Source organism: Acomys minous, assembly GCF_964271855.1.
Source record: "Acomys minous genome assembly, chromosome: 8".
Classification (NCBI taxonomy): domain Eukaryota; kingdom Metazoa; phylum Chordata; class Mammalia; order Rodentia; family Muridae; genus Acomys; species Acomys minous.
This window is the reverse complement of record NC_140489.1, coordinates 41,613,032-41,635,636: the sequence shown is the minus strand read 5'-3', so window position 1 is coordinate 41,635,636 and position 22,605 is coordinate 41,613,032. Positions and strand designations below refer to the sequence as shown.

The window sequence follows — 22,605 nt, the reverse complement described above, 5'->3', positions numbered from 1 at the left end:
TTAATCCCAGCACTCAGGAGGCAGAGGCAGGCAGATCTCTGTGAGTTCAAGGCCAGCCTGGTTTACAAGGCAAGTCCAGGACAGCCAAGGCTACACAGAGAAACCCTGTCTCGAAAAATGGAAATGACAAAAAACCCTAAAAACAAAAAAACTGGACATGGTGAGGAATGCCTGTGATCCCAACACCACAAGTGGAGTCAGAAGGATCAAGAGTTCAAAGTCTGGAGCTGGAGAGATGGCTCAGAGATTAAGAGCACTGTCTGTCCTGAGTTCAATTCCCAGCGACCACAAGATGGCTCACAGCCATCTATAATGAGATGTGGTGCCCTCTTCTGGCATGTGGGCAAAATAGTGTATAAATAATAATTAAATAAATCTTAAAAAAAAAAAAAAAGAGTTCAAAATCTTCCCTTTGCTGGGCTGGAGAGATGGCTCAGAGGTTAAGAACACTGACTGCTCTTCCAAAGGTCATGAGTTCGATTCCCAACAACCACATGGTGGCTCACAACCATCTATAATGACATCTGATACTCTCTTCTAGCCTGCAGGCAGAATGCTGTATACATAATAAATAAATAAATAAATAAATAAATACTGAGAAAAAAAAACCCTCAAAGTCTTCATTTGCTGAAAGATTGAGCTCTGGGCTACAGGAGACCCTGTCCCCTTAAATAAAAGTCAAGGTGACCTTTCCAGGCTCTAGTTTTCTCACTTGCAGAAACTAGACACATGCTCACTTTTCTCACTTGACACGTGCTGCCTGGGAGAGCCTCCTGGCACTGCTGCGTAGGTACTGAGAACCCTGCAAAGTACAGGCTTACTGCCTCAGTTAGCTTTAGTTCAGATGAACAGAAAACATAAAGTACCGTTCTTAGAAAGGCTAACAGGAGGGGCAAGAGAAAGGACTCAGCGGTTAAGAACACTGATTGGTCTTCCTGAGAACACAGGTTCGATTCCCTCCCCCACATGGTGGCTAACAACCTTCTGTGACTCCATCTGCAGGGGACTCTCACGCCCTCTCCTGGCCCTCTCAGGTTCACACGCATACATGCAGGCCAAACACCCACGCACATAAAATAATACAAAAATATTTTTTTAAGTAAACAGAGAATCTGAGATATTTTTTGCTGTCCATTTGGCAAATCTGCCACAGAATCCATCATTGTCACCATCAATGCTGTGTTCTGTCTTTTATTATTCAATTACCAGTTCACTGGCAAAGCCACCTCTCATATCCTCAGATCCACATTAATTTACAGGTTCAATAAACTCAGCACCTCCTCCAAACAGGATAAAAGAAAATAAAAGCCCTGTAATCAGCACTATCAGGAGGCAGAGGCAAGTTTGAGGTAGCCTCGTTTACACAGTGAGTTCTAAGCCTGCCAGGGTCACAAGCTGAGACCCTGTCTGGGGAAAAGGAAGGAGAGAAGGAGGGAAGGAAGCAAAGAAGGAAGGAGGGAGAAGGGAAGGGAGGTCTGTGAGTTTCCATGAAGGAATAGCTAAGACCTTCCCCACAGTGAGTGGCACCTTGGGGGGGGGGGAGTGGCCCTAGCATACAACAGGACCAATGCTGCCTGCCTGTTTGTTCTTAATTCTTGCTGGTGTGTTTATCTTAGCTACTGTCGTATTTTGTTTCTCCTGGCCTCTGCAAACACTAGTACACATGTCATGCACATACACACACATACATACACACTTACTTTAAAAGATATAAACATTTAAAAGTGAATCATAAAAGGTTCAAAAAATCTTTTTCATGAACATTTCCTGGCATCTATAAAAAGATATTCTTACCTTTAAGCGTAAGACAAGACAGCTAAACTTTAGAAGTATTAACTTTTTTTATTAAGGGACTTTTCAAAAATGTTTTTTAAGAGAAAAAGTGACAAAATTAGCAGTAAATGCTACCCCATAGGTATAAGCGCCTTCTGTGAAGCCTAAGGACCAAATGTAATCCCTGGGACCCACAAGCTAGGAGAAAACTGACTCTTTTAAGTTGTGTATACACACACACAAGCACGCAGACACACACACAGAGTAAACAAAGTTTCAAGTTTAAAATGATGGGTGAAATAAGGAAGAAAATTTAATCATATGCAGCTGAAAGTATATTTTGAAACAAGACAGCCCTGCTGTTACATATTCATTTCTCCTTCATACTTTAAGTCTCAAAAACGAACCTAGTAAGATTTTTCATCAGCAAAGCAGGATACCAGCTAACCACGTGTAAATATAGTGTATTAAAGTACAGATGAGAGTATTTACTAAATATATTTTTCTCATTTTAAGAAAATATTCTTCATTTCTAAAAAACTAAAATTCTGTTTGGACTCACTAGAATGCTTAGATTTCAGTGCTCTGAGCTGAGGCAGAAGGTATAGAGGGAGCGAAACCTCTTCAAATCACTCAGCCTGATATAAACAATTAAGTAATTTCAAATGTAAGGAGCCGAGTTTAAAAATCGTTGTCTGCCAGCTATCTACTTCAGAATCCTTTTCAGAGCTATTTCTTCAAATCTGACATTTACTAACTCAACAGATGGGTTTCAAAACTCGGCTTGTAATTTCCCTGTCAAGTCACTGATTTCTATACTCAACTGGAGGCTTTAAAAATATTATAGAATATGTCTGGACCTGAATTAAACCATTCGTAATATTTGTCTGAGGCTGTTTGTTAGCTTCCTGCTTTTACAGATAAGCTTTAAAAATATTTGCTACATGTAGCAAAATGATTTGAAACTGGAAAAGCTTTAAAATTCTCAGCATGACGTCACTGCTGTTGCTTTCTCTTATAGGAATCGCTGCTGTGGACTCGAACTCGCTGCTGCACGGAGGATGCAATTTTCAAGCTGTCTTTCTTTGTGAAGGTCTTCTCCACAGCTCCAGGTTTCCAAAGCAGCAGCTGTGCGTCTTCTCCCCCAGTCAGCAAAGAGTCCTCCGACATGTTCCAATAGAAGGAGCGGACCGTGGCTGCATGTCCCCGCTGAAGGCTGGTCACGTGGGTCAGTCCTGAGGCAGAGCAGCTCATTATGTGAATCTTTCCTGTGTTGGTTCCTCCAATAACAAACAACCTGTCCATCTTTTCGTGATACAGGCCACCAATCAGATAGTCCAAACGACCTTCCTTCACATCGGTCACTTCTCTCACATCCTGGATGTTCAAGCATGTAATTGGTTCATCAGTATCCAGATGACTGAGATCCCACCAACAAAACCCTTCATCATGTGTCATGCAGTAAATCTGTTTATAATCTCTTCCACACCAACCAATACAGCTCACGGATGAAATGGAGTTACAGGTCGCAACCAACGCATCATCTTCGTTATCAACACTGATATCGAACACATTTACCAGGCCATCAGTTGAACCCGAGACAACCATGTTGGGATTGCTGGGATGGAAACGCACTTGCGTGATATCATCACTGTGCGTCTCGGAATAGGCACCAAGTGGGTCTCGAGTAGACAAATCCTGGGATGCGATCCTTGCATCCCAAAAGACCAACAGTGCATCATCATCAACTTTTTCTGTACCAGCACAAATGACATGATCTTTGCAGTTGACATCAAAACTGATAAAAATGTTGGAAGGGTAACCCCTGAACAACTGCACTGGCTTTTCCCCAGCTACCCGGGCATCCCAGCATTTTACAGTCCCATCCGTACTTGCAGAATAGACACTGTCACAGCAGTTCGCAAATCTAACTCCGTTAAGAAGCCCAGGAGAGCCACTAAATTCCCGCAGCACATTTAGTGTCTCTTTATCATATATTCTTATCGATCCGTTTGAACACAAGACAGCAACCAAGCTTCCTTTTTCTGCCTGGACAGTCTTGGAGGTGTCTATGTCAAGCAGGTAAGTGGGCTCTTTCTGCTCCGAGGAACGTCTAGCAATGTGTAGATTAGCAAACTGTTCCTCAATCTTCTCCATGTCAGTAGAAACATCCACAGGTATAAAAATCTGTAATAAAGGTATGAAAATTGAGATTAAACTCAGCGTTTCTCTACAAGAAAGGCCTTTGGGGTAGATTCGCTTAGCTTCCGCTGTGTAGTGCCTAGGCCCGCAGAGTTATGCACAAAATCACACTTCCTTTTACTTCTATCTTTTTCTTTAGATACTGGGTAATGCCTGCGCACGCTTCCCTGGGTTTTCTCACTCTTTCTCTGATGCTCCTAACACGACCGCCACTTCTGCCCTGCCAGTGTTTCCTGAGGGCCATGGCTCCCCGCCTCCTTAATCTCCTTCTCCTAGGAAGCTGCAGCAGATTTGTTAGTTTGCCTGCCCTGTTTTCTCTGAACCACTAATAAACTGTGCGGCACCACTTTGGAATGAAGCAACTGTGGAAGAATTCTCTAATATCAGTTCTCTTCCAGGACTGAACTAAAACTAAGTTCCTTCCATCAGACCACTCTTTTTGTTTCATGGTGTCGCCTGGCTGTTCTAGAAGTCACTCTGTAGATCAGGCTGGCCCTGAACTCAAGACATCCTCCTTGCCTCAGTCTGCCCAGTGCTGAGATTAAAAGCGTACGCCGCCACACCTGGCTCAAATCACCCTTAATACAGAAGTTACCATATTAACATAAAATATTATGCTAATGAGAGAAAGCATCTGCACATATCACTTAGTAGTTCTGAGTTCAAACACAATTACTGACTCCACTCACGTCAGCCAGGATTTGGCATCATCCTCTCCTGTGCCCTACCTGCATCCTGCCATTTTAAATGTAAACAGAGATGGCTAGGCAAAAAGCAATCCCCCCAAAATAGTCACAACATAATCCTGGGTCCTGACACATGACAAAGGGGGGACATTGGAATAAATTAGGTTACATGACAAAGTGGACCTGGGGCTGCCGATAGAATGAAGGCGGCTTGCTGATCAATCTAATTTAAAACTGACCTTAAAATAGGAAGATGATCCTAGATTACCCGAGTAAACCCAGCATAATCGGTGTCTTTAAAAGTACAAGGTGGGAGGGGGAAGCACTTGGAAGTCGGGGGGATAATAATATTGCTCCCTTTTAAAGAAAGGGACATGTCGGGAGTGGAAAGATGGCTCAGCAGTTGGGAGTTGCTGCTTGCCCTGGCTAGTTTGTTGTCAATTTGCCACAAGTTATCTAGGAACAAAAACTTCAACTGAGACACAGTCTTCTGATTGGCCTAGAAGCAAGTCGGGGGTAGGGGGGCATTTTCTTTACTAATGACTTATATGGAAGCCTCCCACCCACCCTCTGTGGTGCCATCCCTGAGAAAAAGGTCCTGGGTGACAGAAGGGGAGCAAGCCAGTAAGCAGCACTCCTCCATGGCCTCTGCATCAGCTCCTGCCTCCAGAGTCCCGCTCTGCCTTCTCTGATTGGTGGATTATAGGCTATAAAATGTTGGTTTGGGAATTTGGGTTTTGGTGTTTCTATCACAGCAATAGAAGTCCTAACTAAATGGGCTGGAGAGATGGCTCAGAGGTTAAGAGCACTGACTGCTCTTCCGGAGGTCCTGAGTTCAATTCCCAGCAACCACATGTTGTCATCTATAATGTGACTTGGCGCCCTCTTCTGGCCAGCAGATGTACACGCAGGCAGAGCTCTGTACACATAATAATAAATAAATAAATCTTAAAAAAAAAAAAAAAAAAAGAAGTCCTAACTAAGACACCACCGTGTGGATATCAGTGCTCCCTCAGGGCAGCTCAGGGCCACCTATAACTCCAGCTCCAGGGCATCCCACACCTTCTGGCCTTGGCAGACATATAAATGATATATGCACACATACATATACATTTTTAAAAGGAGGAGTACATATACCCCCTTTTAAAATGTGGGTGAGCTCCAGAAACTGGAAAAGGCAAGGAAGCACTTTTGCCCAGAACTTTCCAATGGATATACACCCTGAACATATCCTAATTTTAGTCCATGGCTACCCATTCCAGACTTCTCTCATTTGAAATTAGAAACAATGTGCTTGTTCTGTTTTGAGCTTGACGGTTTATAGTCACGTGTTGAAGCACCGTGAGAAACTAATAAAACAGATGTTGGTAGTGGAGAGTCCCAGAGAAGCGCCTTCAGACAGCAGGAGTTGCGAAGTGTTAGAACTGGGATTTGAACCCACACCATCTGGCTTCGGACAACAGGCTCTCACACACTGCCCTGCTGCCTTTCTACAGTAGGTTGCATGTAGAACAAGTTCAAGGCCAGAGGATGTGCATACTTTTTGCTTTTATTTTCTTCAAGACAGGGTTCTCATGTAGCCCAGGATAACTTCAACCTCATGATGTAGCGGAGGCTGACCTTGAACTTTCGCTCTTCTAAGGCCTCTACCTTCCAAGTACCATAGGCACAGTCCATGTGGCTCTATCTGAATTCTTCCCATGGTACTTTTCACCAATGAATATTGTAGCGTGTCTTACAAACTGACATTTCCTTTTTCGTTTTGGAGGCAGAGTCTCACGACATAGCCCTGGCTGGTCTGAAACTTCTGGGGATTGATCGTCTTGCCTCTCAGTGCCCAGCCCTAGAGCTACAGGTGTACATCACTACAGAACATTTTCACTCTTAGATGAACTTTTTTCTGTTGTTTTAGTGAATGCCATACTTGCCCCTACCCCAGAACCTTTTCACCTCAGACTATTTTCCCCCATTTTTTGTATGAACACCCCTTCCTAGTCAGGTCATAGTTCATGAGTCATCCCCGCAGAGATCCCCCATCAGCCACCCTAAAGAAGCCCCTCTGGCTCCCTGACACGATGCCCATGCCAGTCCATTTTAGTTTCTATTTATTTTTCTTGAGAAGTTCTTCCCACCCCCTCCCTTTGGTTTTTTTGAGACAGGGTTTCTCTGTGTAGCCCTGGCTGTCCTGGACCAGCCTTGTAGACCAGGCTGGCCTCGAACTCACAGTGATCTGCCCGCCTCTGTCTCCCAAATGCTGGGATTAAAGGTGTGTGTGCGCGCCACCACAGCTGATGAGACAGTTCTTTTTTTCATCAGAAAAAACTGTATTTTATACTAATTATATATAGACCTTGTAATTCTTGCTAAGAATTTAACAAAGATTCATATAACATTTATATCCAAGAAGAAAGGAAGCAACAGCACCCTCTAGGTGCTGGCATCTGGAAAGAATCCTTGATTGAGATACCATTTTTTCAGTACTGTTTATAAAATTATTTGATTTAAGTGATAATGTTATAACTTACTATTGACAAAATCTAATTTTAGACAGAATAGGGGAAACAGTAGACAAAGGCTTTTGGGCTTGATTGATATTCATTAGAATAACACGGACATTTTTGACCATTCTTAGTCTCATGACAAATCAAACGATTATAGCTCAAAATCATTGCTATTTAGCTTCTGTATTTTGATATTAAGTTTATCAATATTTTAAAATATCAATATTTTAAATGAGATTCTATTTTATTTTATGTTTATTGTTACCAAAATATTTTTCCTCTTTTTTTAAAAAATAGATTATTTTCTCATACAATATATCCTGACTACAGATTCCCTTCCCCTACCCCTCCCAGGTCCTCCCCAGCTCCTCTCCCATTCAGATCCATTCCCTTCCTGTCTCTCATTAGAACAGATCGGGCTCTAAGAAATAATAACAAAGCACAACAAAATAAAATATAATAAGAAAAAACCCATCACATTACAGTTGGACAAGGTAAAGCAACAGAAGAAAAAAGCTATGAAAAAAGTCACATGCGTCAGACTTGCTCACACACCCAGGAGTCCCATGACAATGCAAACCTGAAAGCTGTAACAAATCCTTAAGCTTTAACACATAAATATGCAAGGAAGTTATATGTGAAAGACAGTAATGCTCAATCAAACGTACTACGGAATCACTCCAGGCTGTATGTATTTACTTTAACGTATAGGCCCCGTGTAAGTTTTCTTCTTAGGATTCATTTCCAAGTCCCCAGGAGATCTCCAGCGTCTCTGCACTTCACCACCTTACACTTACCCTTTCACGTGTCACCTACAGAAGGAGAACCCGTCTCTCTATACATTTACATTTCCAGTGCCTGCAGGAATTCCTTCTTAGATTGCCCTGGTACGCCTCTAAGTAAGTATGATCATTTACTGTCCTTCTAGCAACTGTTTGCTCTTTCTTTCTGTTTTGCTTTTTTGAAATGAGGTCTCATGCGGTGCTCTCAAACTCAATCTGTAGCCAAGGCTAGCCCTGAACACCTGATCCTCCTGAGTGCACCTCCCAAGTATGGGTTACTATGTCTAGCTTCCAAAGAGAACAGTTTGAAAATTCTATTCTCTCCATTTTGGTCAGTGACGTACAGACTATCTAAGGTAGCAGCTGTTGGAAGGGTTACCACTCATTCAATACCCAAATCACACTTTTGGCTGACAGGCTCTTAAAAGTATGAGATTAAGTTAACACATCTATATATATTTTAAATATTTTATTATTATTGTTGTTGTTATTGCTATTATTATTATTATTATAAGATTTATTAGCTGGACATGGTGGCACATGCCTTTAATCCCAGCACTAGGGAGGCAGAGGCAGGTGGGTCACTGAGTTCGAGGCCAGCTTGGTTTACAAAGTGAGTCCAGGACAATAATCAAGGATACACCAAGAAACCCTATCTTGAAAACCCAAAAAGAAAAAAAAATATTATTTACTAAGTATAAAGTGTTTGCCTGCAGGCCAGAAGAGGGCACCAGATCTCATTATATACGGTTGTGAGCCACCGTATGGTTGCTGGAAATTGAACTCAGGGCCTTTGGAAGAATAGGCTTAACCTCTTAACCTTGGAGCCATCTCTCCAGCCCCATACTTGACTATTCTTAAAAACACATGCACATGCGTCTCTGTGTGTGTGAGTATATGTCTCAAAAAATAAAATGAGCTGGGCGTGGTGAACGTACACCTTTAATCCGCACTTGGAAGGCAGAGGCAAGAGGATCACTGTGAGTTCGAGGCCAGCCTGGTCTACAAAGCAAGTCCAGGACAGCCAAGATAACATAGAGAAACTCTGTCTTGAAAGACCAAATAAATAAATAAATAAAAAGATATTTCTTAAAAATGAAGAAAAGGACTGGAGAGATGGCTCAGCAGTTAAGAGCACTGTCTGCTCTTCCAAAGGTCCTAAGTTCAATTCCCAGCAACCACATGGTGGCTCACAACCATCTATAACGAGATCTGATGCCTTCTTCCAGTGTGCAGGTGTACATGCTAGCAGAAGACTGTATATGTAATAAATATTTTTTTAATTAAAAAAAAAAGAAAGAAAAGGAAAGAAACTAAGCAAAAAGAGCAACAGAGGAAAGAAAAGGGCTATGCGAAGAGAAGGGACTTCAGGACATGCAGGTGGAACACTGTCATCTGTTCTTTCCCAACACTGAGAGGACAAGGGAGGTCCAGAGAGGGAGTGAACACTGTGACAGTTTGGTTGGCTACAAACATTTCTTCTGGGCCAGTAAGATGGCTCAGCGTTAAGGGTTCCTGCTGCCCAAACTGGAGACCTGCGTCCAATCTTCAGGCTCTAACATGGAAGTGAGAGGTCCGCTCTCCAAGCTGTCCTGACATACACACACCTATGCTGTGTGTGCAGACACAATTAAATAAACAAATCCAATTTGAAAAACATAATTTGCTGCCGGGCTGTAATCCCAGCACTCGGGAGACAGAGGCAGGTGGATCTCTGTAAGTTCGAGGCCAGCCTGGTCTACAAGGTGAGTCCAGGACAGCCAAGGCTACACAGAGAGACCGTGTCTGGAACAACAACAACAACAAAACACATAAATCCCCACCAAAAGCAAAAACAAAAAACAAAAAACCCCAAAACAACAACAACAACAAAAAAACCCACACAATTTGTCAGCCTGGTCTACAGAGTAAGTTCCAGAACAGCCAGGCTGCACAGGACTTCTCTGTCTTGAAAAGCCAAAAGAAACACACACACACACACACACACACACACACACACACACACACACACACACACACACACACACTTTTTCTTCACTCAAAGGAAGCTGCTTGTCCATGAGCCACAGGCTGCAGCAGACCACCAAAACCAACTTAAATTCAGGCCTAACTGTATTGGGAATGGAGACAGGCACCGAGTAGCTCATCTTGACCCATAATTCACTTAGTTCTGATCAAGAAACAGTAGACGGGCTACAGAGATAGGTCAGTGGTTAAGTGCACTAGGTGCTTTTCCATAGGACCTGGGTTCGAATTCCCCCATGGAGACTCATAACTATAGTTCTGGGGATCCCACACACTTTTTAGCCTCCAGTGACACTTGGTATGTGTATGTGGTACACATATACACATACATACATACATACATACATACACACACACATACATAAAAACAGTGCTCATACACATAAAAATAAAATAAATAATTTTAAAAACTAGAGATTAAAAACAACTACAGAAACCTAGCAACGCCTGTCACAGAATGCTTGAGGCAGAATAGAATGAAGCACGCTTGATCTACAGGAGGGAACTCAGCGTAGTATGCTAAGCTTGGTGAAAAGCCCATGTCTGTGGAGGCCCTAAGAGGGGCCTACTGCTCTCTTTGCTAAATGGCATGTTGCCAAATTGCCTCCTAAATAAATTATATTAAATTCCAAGCCAACCAGAGCTGTATTATGAAACTCAAGCCCTATCAGCTACAAACTCTTCTGCATGAGATGAAGCCACAGACCTCTAGGACACGGTGGCATGTGTCACCCTGGGACTGGGGATGTGGGTCAGGAGGAACGCGATACTGAAGACATGCTAGGCTAGACAGCACATGTGAGTATGAGAACTTATCTTGATGAAGCTCACTGCCTGTCAGGTGGATCTGCTATCGGATCGAAAAATACAAAAAGCAGGGTGCGGTGGCACACGCCTTTAATACCAGCACTCTGGAGGCAGAGGCAGGTGGGCAGACAGGCAGGCAGGCAGGCAGGCCGATCTCTGATCCAGCCAGGTTTACAATGCAAGTTCAGAATAGCCAGGGCTTGAAGGAAGAAAAAAAAAAAAAAAAGCTCACATTAGGCTTTATTTTTAAATTTTTATTTTTATTTTATGTGTTTGAGTGTTTTGCTTGCATGTATTTGTGTATCACGTGTGCAGTACCCCCAGAAGCCACAAGGGGGCACTGGGTTCCTTGAAATTGGACTCATAAATGGTTATAAGCCACCACGTGGGTGCTGGGAACTGAACCCAGGCCCTCTGGAAAAGCAGCCAGTACTTTAACTGTCATGCAATCTTTCCAGGCCCCCCTTAGACTTTTTAAATAAACCATGAGTTTAGCCTACATCCTGACAGAAGAGAAAGGAAGAAAGTGTAAAGGGGGAGGGGAGAGACATGTTCCAAGGCAAATGGTGCCTATAGTAACTGTTCTTTAATTAATTCTTTTCTTGTGTGTGTGGGTTTTTTTGTTTTTGTGACAGGGGCTCATGTATGTAAGGTTGGTCATAAACTCAATATGGTTGACTTAAGTTTCTGCTCTTCTTGCTTCTATGGCCCCAGCCCTGAGATGATGTATGGGCTTGCATCAGCACACAGATTTATGTGGTCAGGATCAAACACAGAGTTTCTTAGAAGCCCGGCAAGCACTCCACCAACTGAGCTACACTCATGGTCACTTTTTCTTTGAAAAACATTTTTTAAAAATCATAAATCAACTAAGTATGGTTAGACCTATAGTCCTAGTACTTGGGAGTTGAGGACAGGAGACTCAGAAAGGAGTTCAAAGTCATCCACGGCTACCAATAAAGTTTGATGTCAATCTGGTTTATATAAGATGTTGCTGTGGACTCTGAATGGAGTACAGAACAGTGACAAGAGTCCCTGACTTCCTTCTGTACCTTTCATCCAGCAGTAATAGTGCCCAGTGTTGTTAGAAACGGAGGTGTCAGCCGCGCATGGTGGTGCACACCTGTAATCCCAGCACTTGGGAGGCAGAGGCAGGAGGATCACTGTGAGTTCGGCCAGCCTGGTCTACAAAGTGAGTCCAGGACAGCCAAGGTTACCCAGAGAAACCTTGTCTCGAAAAGCAAAACAAAACAAACAAACAAAAAAACCCGAATGTACCATCTTCTGTACTGATGTAAGGAATGTTGTCTATTGTCCCTGATTGGCTAAATAAAAAGCTGCACACCTGGGTGGGACATAAACGAGGTAGGTGTGGCCAAGGTTCGAGTGCTTGGAGGAAGAGAGGATCAAGGGAAGGAGGAGGAAGGACAGGGACAGGAGACGAGGCGGGGCTAGCCTGGGTTAGTGTGGAGGGTAACACGAGGCTGGATGGGCGTGGACGGAGGAGAGCCGCCCAGGTGAGAAGCATCTGCAAGTAATTATGAAGTACGCACGGGAAGTAGCCTGGATAGGAATAGCAAAGCAAATGGCGTGGGATGTGGGGCTGAGAGGTAACAAGGTAGCTTAAGAGGTAGTATCTGCCCAGCCCCAGGGGAAGCAAGGCTTATCTAAATACAACAGGTGCTTTTATTGATATGGTAGCGGGTTTATAATAACCACCATAGTTAAAGGTGTCAATTATAAACATTAACAGTTTACATTAAAGGTTTTAATAAGGTGGGCATGGTGGCGCATACATGTAATCCCGGCACTGCGGAGGCAGAGGCAGGAGGATCGCTGTGAGTTTGAGGCCTGCCTGGTCTACAACATGAATCCAGGACAACCGAGGCTTCACAGAAATACCCTGTTTCAAAACATTATTAGCAATTTATAAATTCTACAACAGAGACCTCAGAGCCAGTGTGTACAAGCACTCTTGCCTGACTACAAGTGGTCCATACATGGAGCACTTCCTCCAACATGAAGCAAAGCCAAATGATGGAAGCAACTGTCTAAGTCCTCTACACTTCCTATTTAAGCCAACTGCCTCTGAATTTCTATTAACATAGACAGAAGCAACTTAGATTAATACTGACCATGTCAATGAGCTTTGGAGGCAGTGAAACAGATTCTGGCTTTATAGCCTAGATTAGCCTGTAACTTGCTATGTATCGTAGGCTGGCCTCACACCCAAGATCTGCTGCCACAGCCTCCTCAGTACTGATGTTTAGAGATGATCCAAGTCTTAGGTATGTCACTGATGTAAGACAGCGTTTTTATTTTATTTTATTGGTTTTCTGAGACAGGGTTTCTCAGTGTAGCCTTGACTGTCCTGAAACTTACTCTGGACCAGGCTAGCTTCTTGAACTCAAAGAGATCTCCTGCCTCTACCTCCCCAGTGCTGAGATTAAAGGCGTGCGCCACCACACCCAACAGTTTTTCTTTCTTTCTTTCTTTCTTTCTTTTCTTTTCTTTTCTTTTTTTTTTTTTGAGATAGGATTTCTCTTGTGTAATAGCCTTGTCTGTCCTGGACTCACTGTGTAGACCAGGCTGGCCTAGAACTCAGAGATCTGCCTGCCTCTGCCTGCCAAGTGCTGGGATTAAAGGCGGCTAGCCTAGAACTCAGAGATCTGCCTGCCTCTGCCTGCCAAGTGCTGGGATTAAAGGCGTGCACCACCATGCCCAGCTAGCAGCATAGTCTTTAAAACTCAAATTCAACTGATATTGAATGGAGGAACTCTGATCTTTTATTCTCTTAATTGCTACTCCTCCTTTTAATTGTTTAAAATAAGGGGGGAAAAGGGAAAGATAGGAAAGAATTTTAGAATGTTCTTTATAAATATGCTCAGTAATAACGTTCTCTAGTGCTAAAGAAAAACAAAAACAAAAAACAAAAACAAGCCGCAGAAATGAAATATTTTTAAAGCTTTACATAGAATTCCATCTGTTAAGTTTCTGAATATTCCAACAATGTATACATATTTTTGAATATCTGATATTATCAACATGGTTCAAATTCAGGACTCCAAGTCTATTGTTTTAGAATATTTATGTCTTCAAGCTTTCCCCAGGAGGCAGTAAATATTACTAGTTTCTTATGAGTACTTTCAGAAACTGTCAACTTGGAGTTTAATGTAAATATTGCAAAGAAGTATTTTTAGCTCAATAAAAACCTGCCAGTGTGTTACAATAAAAAAGCAATAGGTTTACAAAACAACTCTCAGTTTTAAGCTCTGCTCTGCCTCAAAAAGCAAATAGCACAGAAGATCTTCTTTTCCTAAACATTTGCAGGCATTACTGAGGCAAAGCCAAAACACAATCTCAAGAATTCTCCCCAATTCTCAGGCCTGAAGTCAGCTGCAGGACATGGAGCAGGGCCGTTTACCAAGATCTCAGCAGACACACTGAGGTCCCGGCTGTCCTCAGCCGCAGCGGGGACAATGGAGAGATGCATGTCACAACCAGGTCAGCTGATCAAGGGCAGAGAAGATCTCTGCACTTGCTCTTTGCCTACCTGCTGCTTAGTCAGAGGACTTCAAAGCAGAATGGCAGAGACCGGAGATCAAAGGAGGCTGCATCTTCTCAACAGAAAAGGCCCAGAGAAGAAAGCACAGCCCCACACTGAACTATTACCAGTTCAATGTTGTACATATATGTCAAATGTGCTAAAAACAGACAAGAGCCCACCCTCCAAACTATGATCATTCCAACGTTTAATAATATCCATCACTTAAAATAATTAGATCTGGGGCTGAAGAAATGCTGGGCGAGGGAGCACAGGTTTGTCATCCCCATTGAGGAACCAAAACCAGCAAGATCTCTGCAGCTCAAAAGCTACCAGCCAGTCCAGCCCAACTGGTGAGCTCAGGGCCAGTGAGGGACCCTGTCTCAAAGCAGGTGGTTGGTGCTTCCAAGGATGACACCTAAGGCTATCTTCTCAAGCCTTCATACGTGTAAGACACACACACACACACACACACACACACACACACACACACACACACACACGCCTGCACATACATATACACAGACACCTTTCAAAAGCTCCAACTTTGGGTTAAGGATGTGGCTCAGTTGATATACTGCTTGCCTACTGTGAATGAAGACCTTAAATCCCTAGTACCATATAAAACGGATATGGTGGCTCACAACTGATTCCCCAGCACTCAGAAGCTGGAGGTAGGAGGATCCAAATTGTAAGGTTATCCTTAGATACATATCGAGTTCTAGGTCAGTCTAGGCAACAAGCAAGATTGTCTGAAAACAAAACAAAAATAAAATTTAAAACCTTAAAAAAATAAAATAAAAAATTAAAACCTTTGTATACTAAAGCCAGGTGTGGTGTAGAATTTTAATCCCAACACTCAGGAGGCAGAGGCAGGTGGATCTCTTGAATTCCAGGTCAGCCTGGTCTACAACGCTAGTCCAGAACAGCCAGGGCTACACAGAGAAACCCTGTCTCAACAAACAAACAAACACCCTTGTATACTAAACCGATGAACTGCAGGTTGGTCACACGCCTGTAAGTGCCGGCACTCTAGAAGCTAAAGCAAGGCGATCACAACTGCATCAGCTCAGGCCACACAGTAAAACTCTGGCCTTAAAAACAAATGGAAGCAAATCCTAAATACCTAATTAGTCCATTCCTGTCCTCATATTCTCTTTCTCATTCCCTCCCTTCCACTCTCGCTCTGTCTAACTTACTGAATTCAATTTAAACTAAGTACAGTTTTAAAAGTGTATAGCATTCCACCCTACCTTTATGAAAAGAACTGTTTGTTAGGCTGGTCTGGGCCTTGCTATGTTGCAAGGATGCCCTTGCACTTCTGATCCTCCTGCCTTTAAGTCTAGCGGCTGAGAAGAAGCACAGGTGTGGGCCACTACAAGTTGGTCATGCACTGCTACCAGAGCTACAGCAGCAGCCCACAATGAAGCTACTTCTGTTCATGCTCGAGCATCCTGTCTGTCAGCATGTGCGAGAACATACGTACCTCAACATACCCAGGACGAGGGCTGCAATGCTTGTTTGCTTATTGATTGATTACATGTGTGTGCTCTGTGCAAGAAAGAAGCCTGAGGTTGATGTCAGCAGTCTTCCTCCTCAGTCACTCTCACCTTACTCATTGAGGCAAGGTCTCTCAATTGAACCCAGAGTACTGATACAGCTAGGAACCACACCATGCCTGGCTGGCTTTTCTGTGGGTTCTGGGATCAGGACCCATACACTTTTGTAGCAAGTGCTGTATCTACCAAGCCATCAGCCTTGAATTCTTTATTTTTTATTTTTTTAAAAACAGGGTCTCATGTAGCCCAGGTTTGCCTCAAACACACTCTGTGCTCAAGGATAATGTTGAATGTTGATCCTCCTGTTATCTCTGCATTACAAGGCTTTATGGGTACACTGCCATGCCTGGCTTAAATATAACAATCCCAAGTATGATTATGTCTATTCTACCAAGGAGAAAAGCATAGCCAAGATATGGCAGAGCTGTTGGTGTTCCTGTGCTCTTAACTCCTGCACAACACTGTTGCATTGTAAAGTCAGGTGTACTGTGTTGTTGCCTCCAAATAAGCATACCCCTGATTAATACCATAAAAGGAAACACTAGCAGAGCATTTGGTGACAGTCGGTAGCTTCTAATGTCTAATGTAACCTGCTTGCACCAATCAGTGGTGAAAATCTCATGCTAGCTCTACAGCAGACATTGAAGAGGCTTAATATATAGCGCACATAACCCTGAAAACACAGGTCCCATGTAGGAATCTAGATGAGAGCATTTCAGAATTACTAGGAAGGCTGAACAAAAACTAACACTCTCACATATTAGCAGCATGTCTTGTAGGGAGACTAGCTCAGCATAAAAAGCATCTATTAGCTTAACTTTAAAACCCTCCCAGAAAATATGCCACCAATGTAGAGAAATCTGTGTGAATGCTTTAAATGAACAAGGAGCTGGCTTTAAAATAATTACCAAGGGACCATTTGGTTTAAACTGGGAAGAAATGCTGAATATTTAGTGGAAAGTATGCTAAACTGACATCTGCTACAATTCCAATATAGTTTTAAATTTCACATTCATTAATGACTGAGACTTAATGACTTTGTAAAATAATCTAGCTTAGGGAAACTGAATACACTATTCTTATTCACATATGTGTTCAAGATACTAGGGGTGGAAAAATGGTTCAGTGGTTAAGAGCACGACAAAGGGACTGAGTTCAATTCCCAGCACTCATGCTGAGTGACTCCCAACTGCCTGTAACTCCAAGGAATAGATACCTCTGCCATCCATGAGCATTAGTACTCATGTACACGTGTGTACATGCCCCTGTTACACATTTAAAAATAGGAATAAGCCGAGTGCAGTGGTGCACTCCTATAATCCCAGCACCCGGGAGGCTGCGGCAGGCGGATCGCTGTGAGAGCAAGGCCAGCCTGGTCTATAAAGCAAATCCAGGACAGCCAAGGCTACATGGAGAAACCCTGTCTCAAATAGATAGATAGATAGATAGATAGATAGATAGATAGATAGATAGATAGATAGATAGATAGAACATTAAAAAATATTTTTTAAAACAAAAACAGGCCGGGGGTTGCGGAAACAGATCACAACAGGGGGTGGTAGTGCACACTATTAATCCTAGCACTCGGGAGGCAGAGGCAGGCGGATCGCTGTGAGTTTGAGTCCAGCCTGAACTACAAAGTGAGCCCAGGACAGCCAAGGCGAACACAGAGACCATCTCAAAAAAACCAAAAAACTAGCCAAGCAACCAACCAACCAACAACAACAAAACAACAAAAAAAAAGAAATCCCTAAGATACTGGTTATAGCAACATATGCCATCTCCTGCATTAAATACACTATAGGAAAAATACCTTTTGTGGGGCTAGGAGAAGACAGGATCTTTTTATGTAGGCATAGTTGTCTGGGAATTCTCTATGTAGTCCAGCCTGGCGTCACACTCAGAACCCATCCTGCCTCTGCCTCCCTGGTGCTGAGATTAATGGAATGTGCTACCACATGCTGTGAAAAGCAGTTTTTAAGGTGTAAGACTTTTTCCTATCCAAGGGAAATGAGAAGGAACTAAGAGAATGACACTTTGTTATATACTGCAAGATCATCTTTTGGCTTACACTTGGAACATTTAAGCCATCTTTAAAAGAAAAAACACCAGCGGGCGTGGTGGCGTACGCCTTTAATCCCAATGCTCAGAAGGCAGAGCCGGGCAGAGCCCTGAGTTCGAGGTCAGCATCTACATAATGAGCTCCAGGGCAGCCAGGGCTTACACAGAGAAACCACTGGCTGCTCTTGCAGAAGACCCGGGTTTGGCTCCCAGTACCCAGTGGCTCAAACCCATCCATAACTCTAGTTTTAGGGGATCCACTGCTTTCTCCCCTCACCAAACGCTAGCCATTCACACTGTAAACATAAATGCAAGCAGGTAAAACACTCACATACATAACGTAAAATAATCCTAAACGTCTTTTAATATCCCAGTAACGTCCCAAAATGTCCAGGTTCTCAAGTAATTCTTCCATGCAAAAGCCACCCTTTACAGTAAGTCTACAGATGCCCAGCTAACGCCTTTCCTTTCCAGAACAACCAGCTGGTTAACCAAATAAAAAGAAACCAAGCTACCCTATTACCAGCTGCCTTAGTTTGGAACAGTTAGAAGTACTACATGTTTACTATTTTTTCTAATTCAAAAAAGATGCTTTTAAAACTTAAGCAAATGCCATCTTTCATAAGTGCAAAGGGCTGGAGGGCAGGAAGAAAAAAAGAAAGGAAAGCTAAGATCTACTCCCTCTCACAAAAGGATGTTTGTTACCTATTTATCCTGTTTATGCTATTTAAAAAGCTGGCAACATAATACATAACAAATACCATACAGTTAGAAATTGATAAGACTAACAACATTGTATCTCAACTCCTAAACAATGTAGTGGCATATACCTATAGTTCTGGCTGCTCAGGAGGCTGAGGCAACACATCTCTCGAGTTGATGTGTTCAGAGACAGCCTCGGCAACCGAAAAAGAGAGAGAGCATTTTGGACTCACACAGTAAAGCCATCAGTAGAAACACAGACAACTAATACTACCCAGTGCTGCCTCTTTACAGCCATGGATGGAGGGGCAGCTGCCAGAATCTAGTGGCAACTTCTGACTACAGAATCGTAAACATCATTTCCTGAGCCTCTCACATCCAGAGGCAGATCATGTCTTTGCCCCCTTCCAAAGAGTTGAGACAGCATGATGCTCGAGCTACACCCAGCTTCCATTAAAGGCCCATTAAGTGGGAGGCGGGGCGAAACCTCAGTGCTGAGTATTATAAAATGTAATTAGAATAAAGAAGAAAGAGAAGCAGGAAACCGTCTAAATTAAGTCTTTAGTTGGAAAGCTTTCCTAGGAAGTGGGATTTGATAGTAAAATGAAAGGAGGTGGGAAGTGCTACACCACACAACAGTCTCTTCTGGACAAGCTGGGTCTGGCGGCATGAGCCTGCCATTGCAGACTCAGATGCCTGGAGGCTGGAACAAGAGGATCACACGTTTATGACCTGCCTGCGCTACAGCATGTGTTCAAGGCCGTCTCTGGACATCTTATACCCTGTACCCTACCCCACCCCACAAAAAAGACAAACAGACCTCGGATAAAGTTCAGTGGTAGGGCATTTTCTGGACTCCAGACTCAAATCACCAGTGAGGAGAAACAAGGTGGGGGAGATGGAAAGGGAGAGAATGGAGCTGAGGCTGAGAAGCTAGGCATGGTGCAGGCGAAAGCACCTCAAGCTGCAGGCCAGTCTGCTTACACTGCAAATTTGTGGCCAGGCTCAGCTGTATGTATAATGAGATCTAGTCTTTAAAAAAATAAATAAATAAACCAAACAAACCGGGAGGCTGGAGAGATAGCTCAGAGACTGCTCTTCCAAAGGTCCCCAGTTTAATTCTCAGCAACCATATGATGGCTCACAACCATCTATGAGATCTGATGCCCTTTTCTGGTGTGCAATCCAGAACACTGTATACTAAATAAATAAATAAATCTTTAAAAAAGAAAAAAATTTAAATGATACGGGAAAGGGAGGAAGTTGAAGCAGATTAAACAAACAAACAAAACCCCACAGTTTAAGGTTAAAGAGGTAGCCTGACCCAGGGAAGCTTTGTAGAGCAGATTTGGAGCTATAGAACTGGGGTGGGGTAGGGGTGATGGCACCCACAAGGACAGCAAAGAGACACACAGGACAAGCTTTGTAAACCAACATTTCAGGAAGTTGGTGATAAAGGGAGAGTTCTAGGGGTGCAGTGGCTCGTAGTGCATCAGGTTTCTATACAGCACCCCTGGCTATTAAACAGTGCACTCAAAATTCTTTCTGAGACAGGGTTTCTCTGTGTAGTCTTGGCTGTTCTGGACTCGCTTTGTAGACCCGGCTGGCCTCGAACTCACAGCGATTCACCTGCCTCTGCTGGGATTAAATGTGTGCACCACCACGCCCAGATCAAAACTCAAAAGATTTAAAAAATGTTTTATGTGTAAGATTGGTGTGATGGCGCCTTTAAACCCAGTGCTGGGGAGACAGAGGCACGCAGATCTCTGCGTGTTCAAGACCAGCATGGTCTACAGGATAGCCAGAGCTACGTAGTGAGGGCCTATCTCCAAGAAAAAAAAAATTTAGCTTTTAATCCCAGTACTCGGGAGGCAGTATGTGTGTATGTATATATTTATAAATATTTATATTTAATGTAAGGTAGGTGTGTGTGTGTGTGTGTGTGTGTGTGTGTGTGTGTGTGTGTATAAAACCTTAACTTCATTCCCCAAAAGAAATCATGGAGAATGATTTCCTGGTCCGTGAGTAAAGAGCAAGGACTGTATCGTAGGAGGACTAGCACACAGAGAAGCCTGCCTAGCTAAGGCAGGCAAGGCCTGCTGGATCTCAGAATAGGGCATGGCCAATGAGAACAACTCTCCAACATCTCAGGCCTGACATTATGTACAAGATAGAAATAGCCACAGCTCAAAGAATCTGAAGTCTGTAGTAGACTAAGGTAACTATAGCAACAACAAAGCTCAAGCCTATTTATTACACACTATGTCCAGAATGCACTTTTAAAGAGAAATGGAGTCTTATGCGATGGATCAGAACTTAGGAGCAGAGACAGGAGGATCAGGAGTTCTAAGCCACCTGTTTAGTTATTTTTATTGCTGTAATAAAACATCGAGACCAACACATTATTGGGGCTTCCAGGTTCAGAGGATGAGTCCATTATCATCACGGTGGGGAGCAGGAAGGAAGGCATGGTGCTGGAGCAGTAGCTGAGAGCTTGATCCAAGTACTAGGCAGAAAGTGAGCTAACTGGAAATGGTATGGACTTTTGAAACCTCAAAAGTCTCACTCCTAATGACACACCTTCTCCGAGGCCATACCTCCTAACATTTCCAAAACAGTTCCGCTAACTGTGGACCAAGCAATGAAATATATGAGCCCATGGAAGCAATTCATTCATTCTTTCTTCCTTTCTCTCTTTCTTTCTTGTTTTTTGAGATAGGGTTTCTCTGTGTAGCCTCAGCTGTCCTGGATCTCACTCTGTAGACCAGGCTGGCCTCGAACTCAGAGATCCGCCTGCCTGCCTGCCTGCTTCCTGAGTGAGAGGATTAAAGGTGTGCGCCACCACCCCTGGCCTGGAGGCCATTTTCATTCAAACCACAATAGCAGCCTTGGTTATATATCAAGTCAGAGGCCAGCCAGGAGTGTGTGTGTATTGTTGTTGTTATTGTTTGGGGAAAAAAAGACAATGGGGGGGGAGGGAAGGGGGGGGGGAAGAGAGAGAGAGAGAGAGAGAGAGAGAGAGAGAGAGAGAGAGAGAGAGAGAGAGACTCTGACTGTGTATTGGAGACCTGGTTCCAAGGGTAGACCGCACGCCCTGGTTTTGGTTGCTACTACAGGATAAAACAGAGCATTGTGAAGGATGCCTGTTATCCTAGCACTTGGGAGATAAAGACTGGTGAACTGCCAACCCAGCCAGCTAAGCAGGTGATCTTCAGCACTCCCTCCATTCCTCCAAGTTGAATCCCCCTGTCTCACCCTCAGCTATATAGGAACCACATGCTAGGACTCTCCTCACTCAGTACTCCCATTCCCAGGTGGTTAAGGATTAGCCAGATCCTACTGGAACACCCTGCTTTCTGCCCTCCTGTGAACCCCATTAGCCCCACACACTCTCCTAGCCCATCCACATTCCCAAGTGTAAGTTCCTGTACCTACTGTCTTAGTTGGGGTTCTATTGCTGTGAATAGAAACCATGACCATAGCAACTCTCGTAAGGAAAGCATTTAATTGGGGCTGGTTTACAGGTTGAGAGGTTTAGTCCATTCTTGTCGTGGTGGGAAGCATGGCAGTATGCAGGCGGGCACAGTGCTGGAGAAGATGCTGAGAACTCTACATCTACATCAGTAGGCAGCAGAAAAAGAGAGTGACACTGGGCCTGGCTTGAACTTCTGAAACCTCAAGCCCACCTCCTGTGACATACTTCCTCCAACAAGGCCACACCTCCATTCCCCTTTGAGTCTGGGGGGCATTTAATTCAAACCACCACACCAGGAACACATTTTACATGGAACCTCCAGTGGCCACACATCAAGATACCAGAAGAATGCCCCACCAGGCAACAAGCAGCCACCACACCCTCCTAAGAACAAATGAAAGCAATAGAAACCAAAGAACAAAACATCCACCCAACAAAGATAAGACCAGATATCAGGATCTAGAATTATCTTCCCAAACTCTGATGTG

General features: G+C 43.5%; 1 protein-coding gene across 2 annotated transcripts in view; it reads right to left on the bottom strand.

Moving 5' to 3' along the window:
• Nucleotides 1–2,066: 2,066 nt before the first annotated feature.
• WDR89 (WD repeat domain 89) overlaps nt 2,067–22,605 on the bottom strand; it is a 41,381-nt gene continuing 20,842 nt past the window's right edge. For both annotated transcript variants that reach the window (XM_084791350.1, XM_084791349.1), the window contains one exon: nt 2,067–3,960. In XM_084791350.1, coding sequence (XP_084647476.1) covers nt 2,770–3,930 — 1,161 coding nt within the window. In that variant the 5' untranslated portion in view covers nt 3,931–3,960 and the 3' untranslated portion in view covers nt 2,067–2,769. The remainder of the gene's footprint in view (nt 3,961–22,605) is intronic.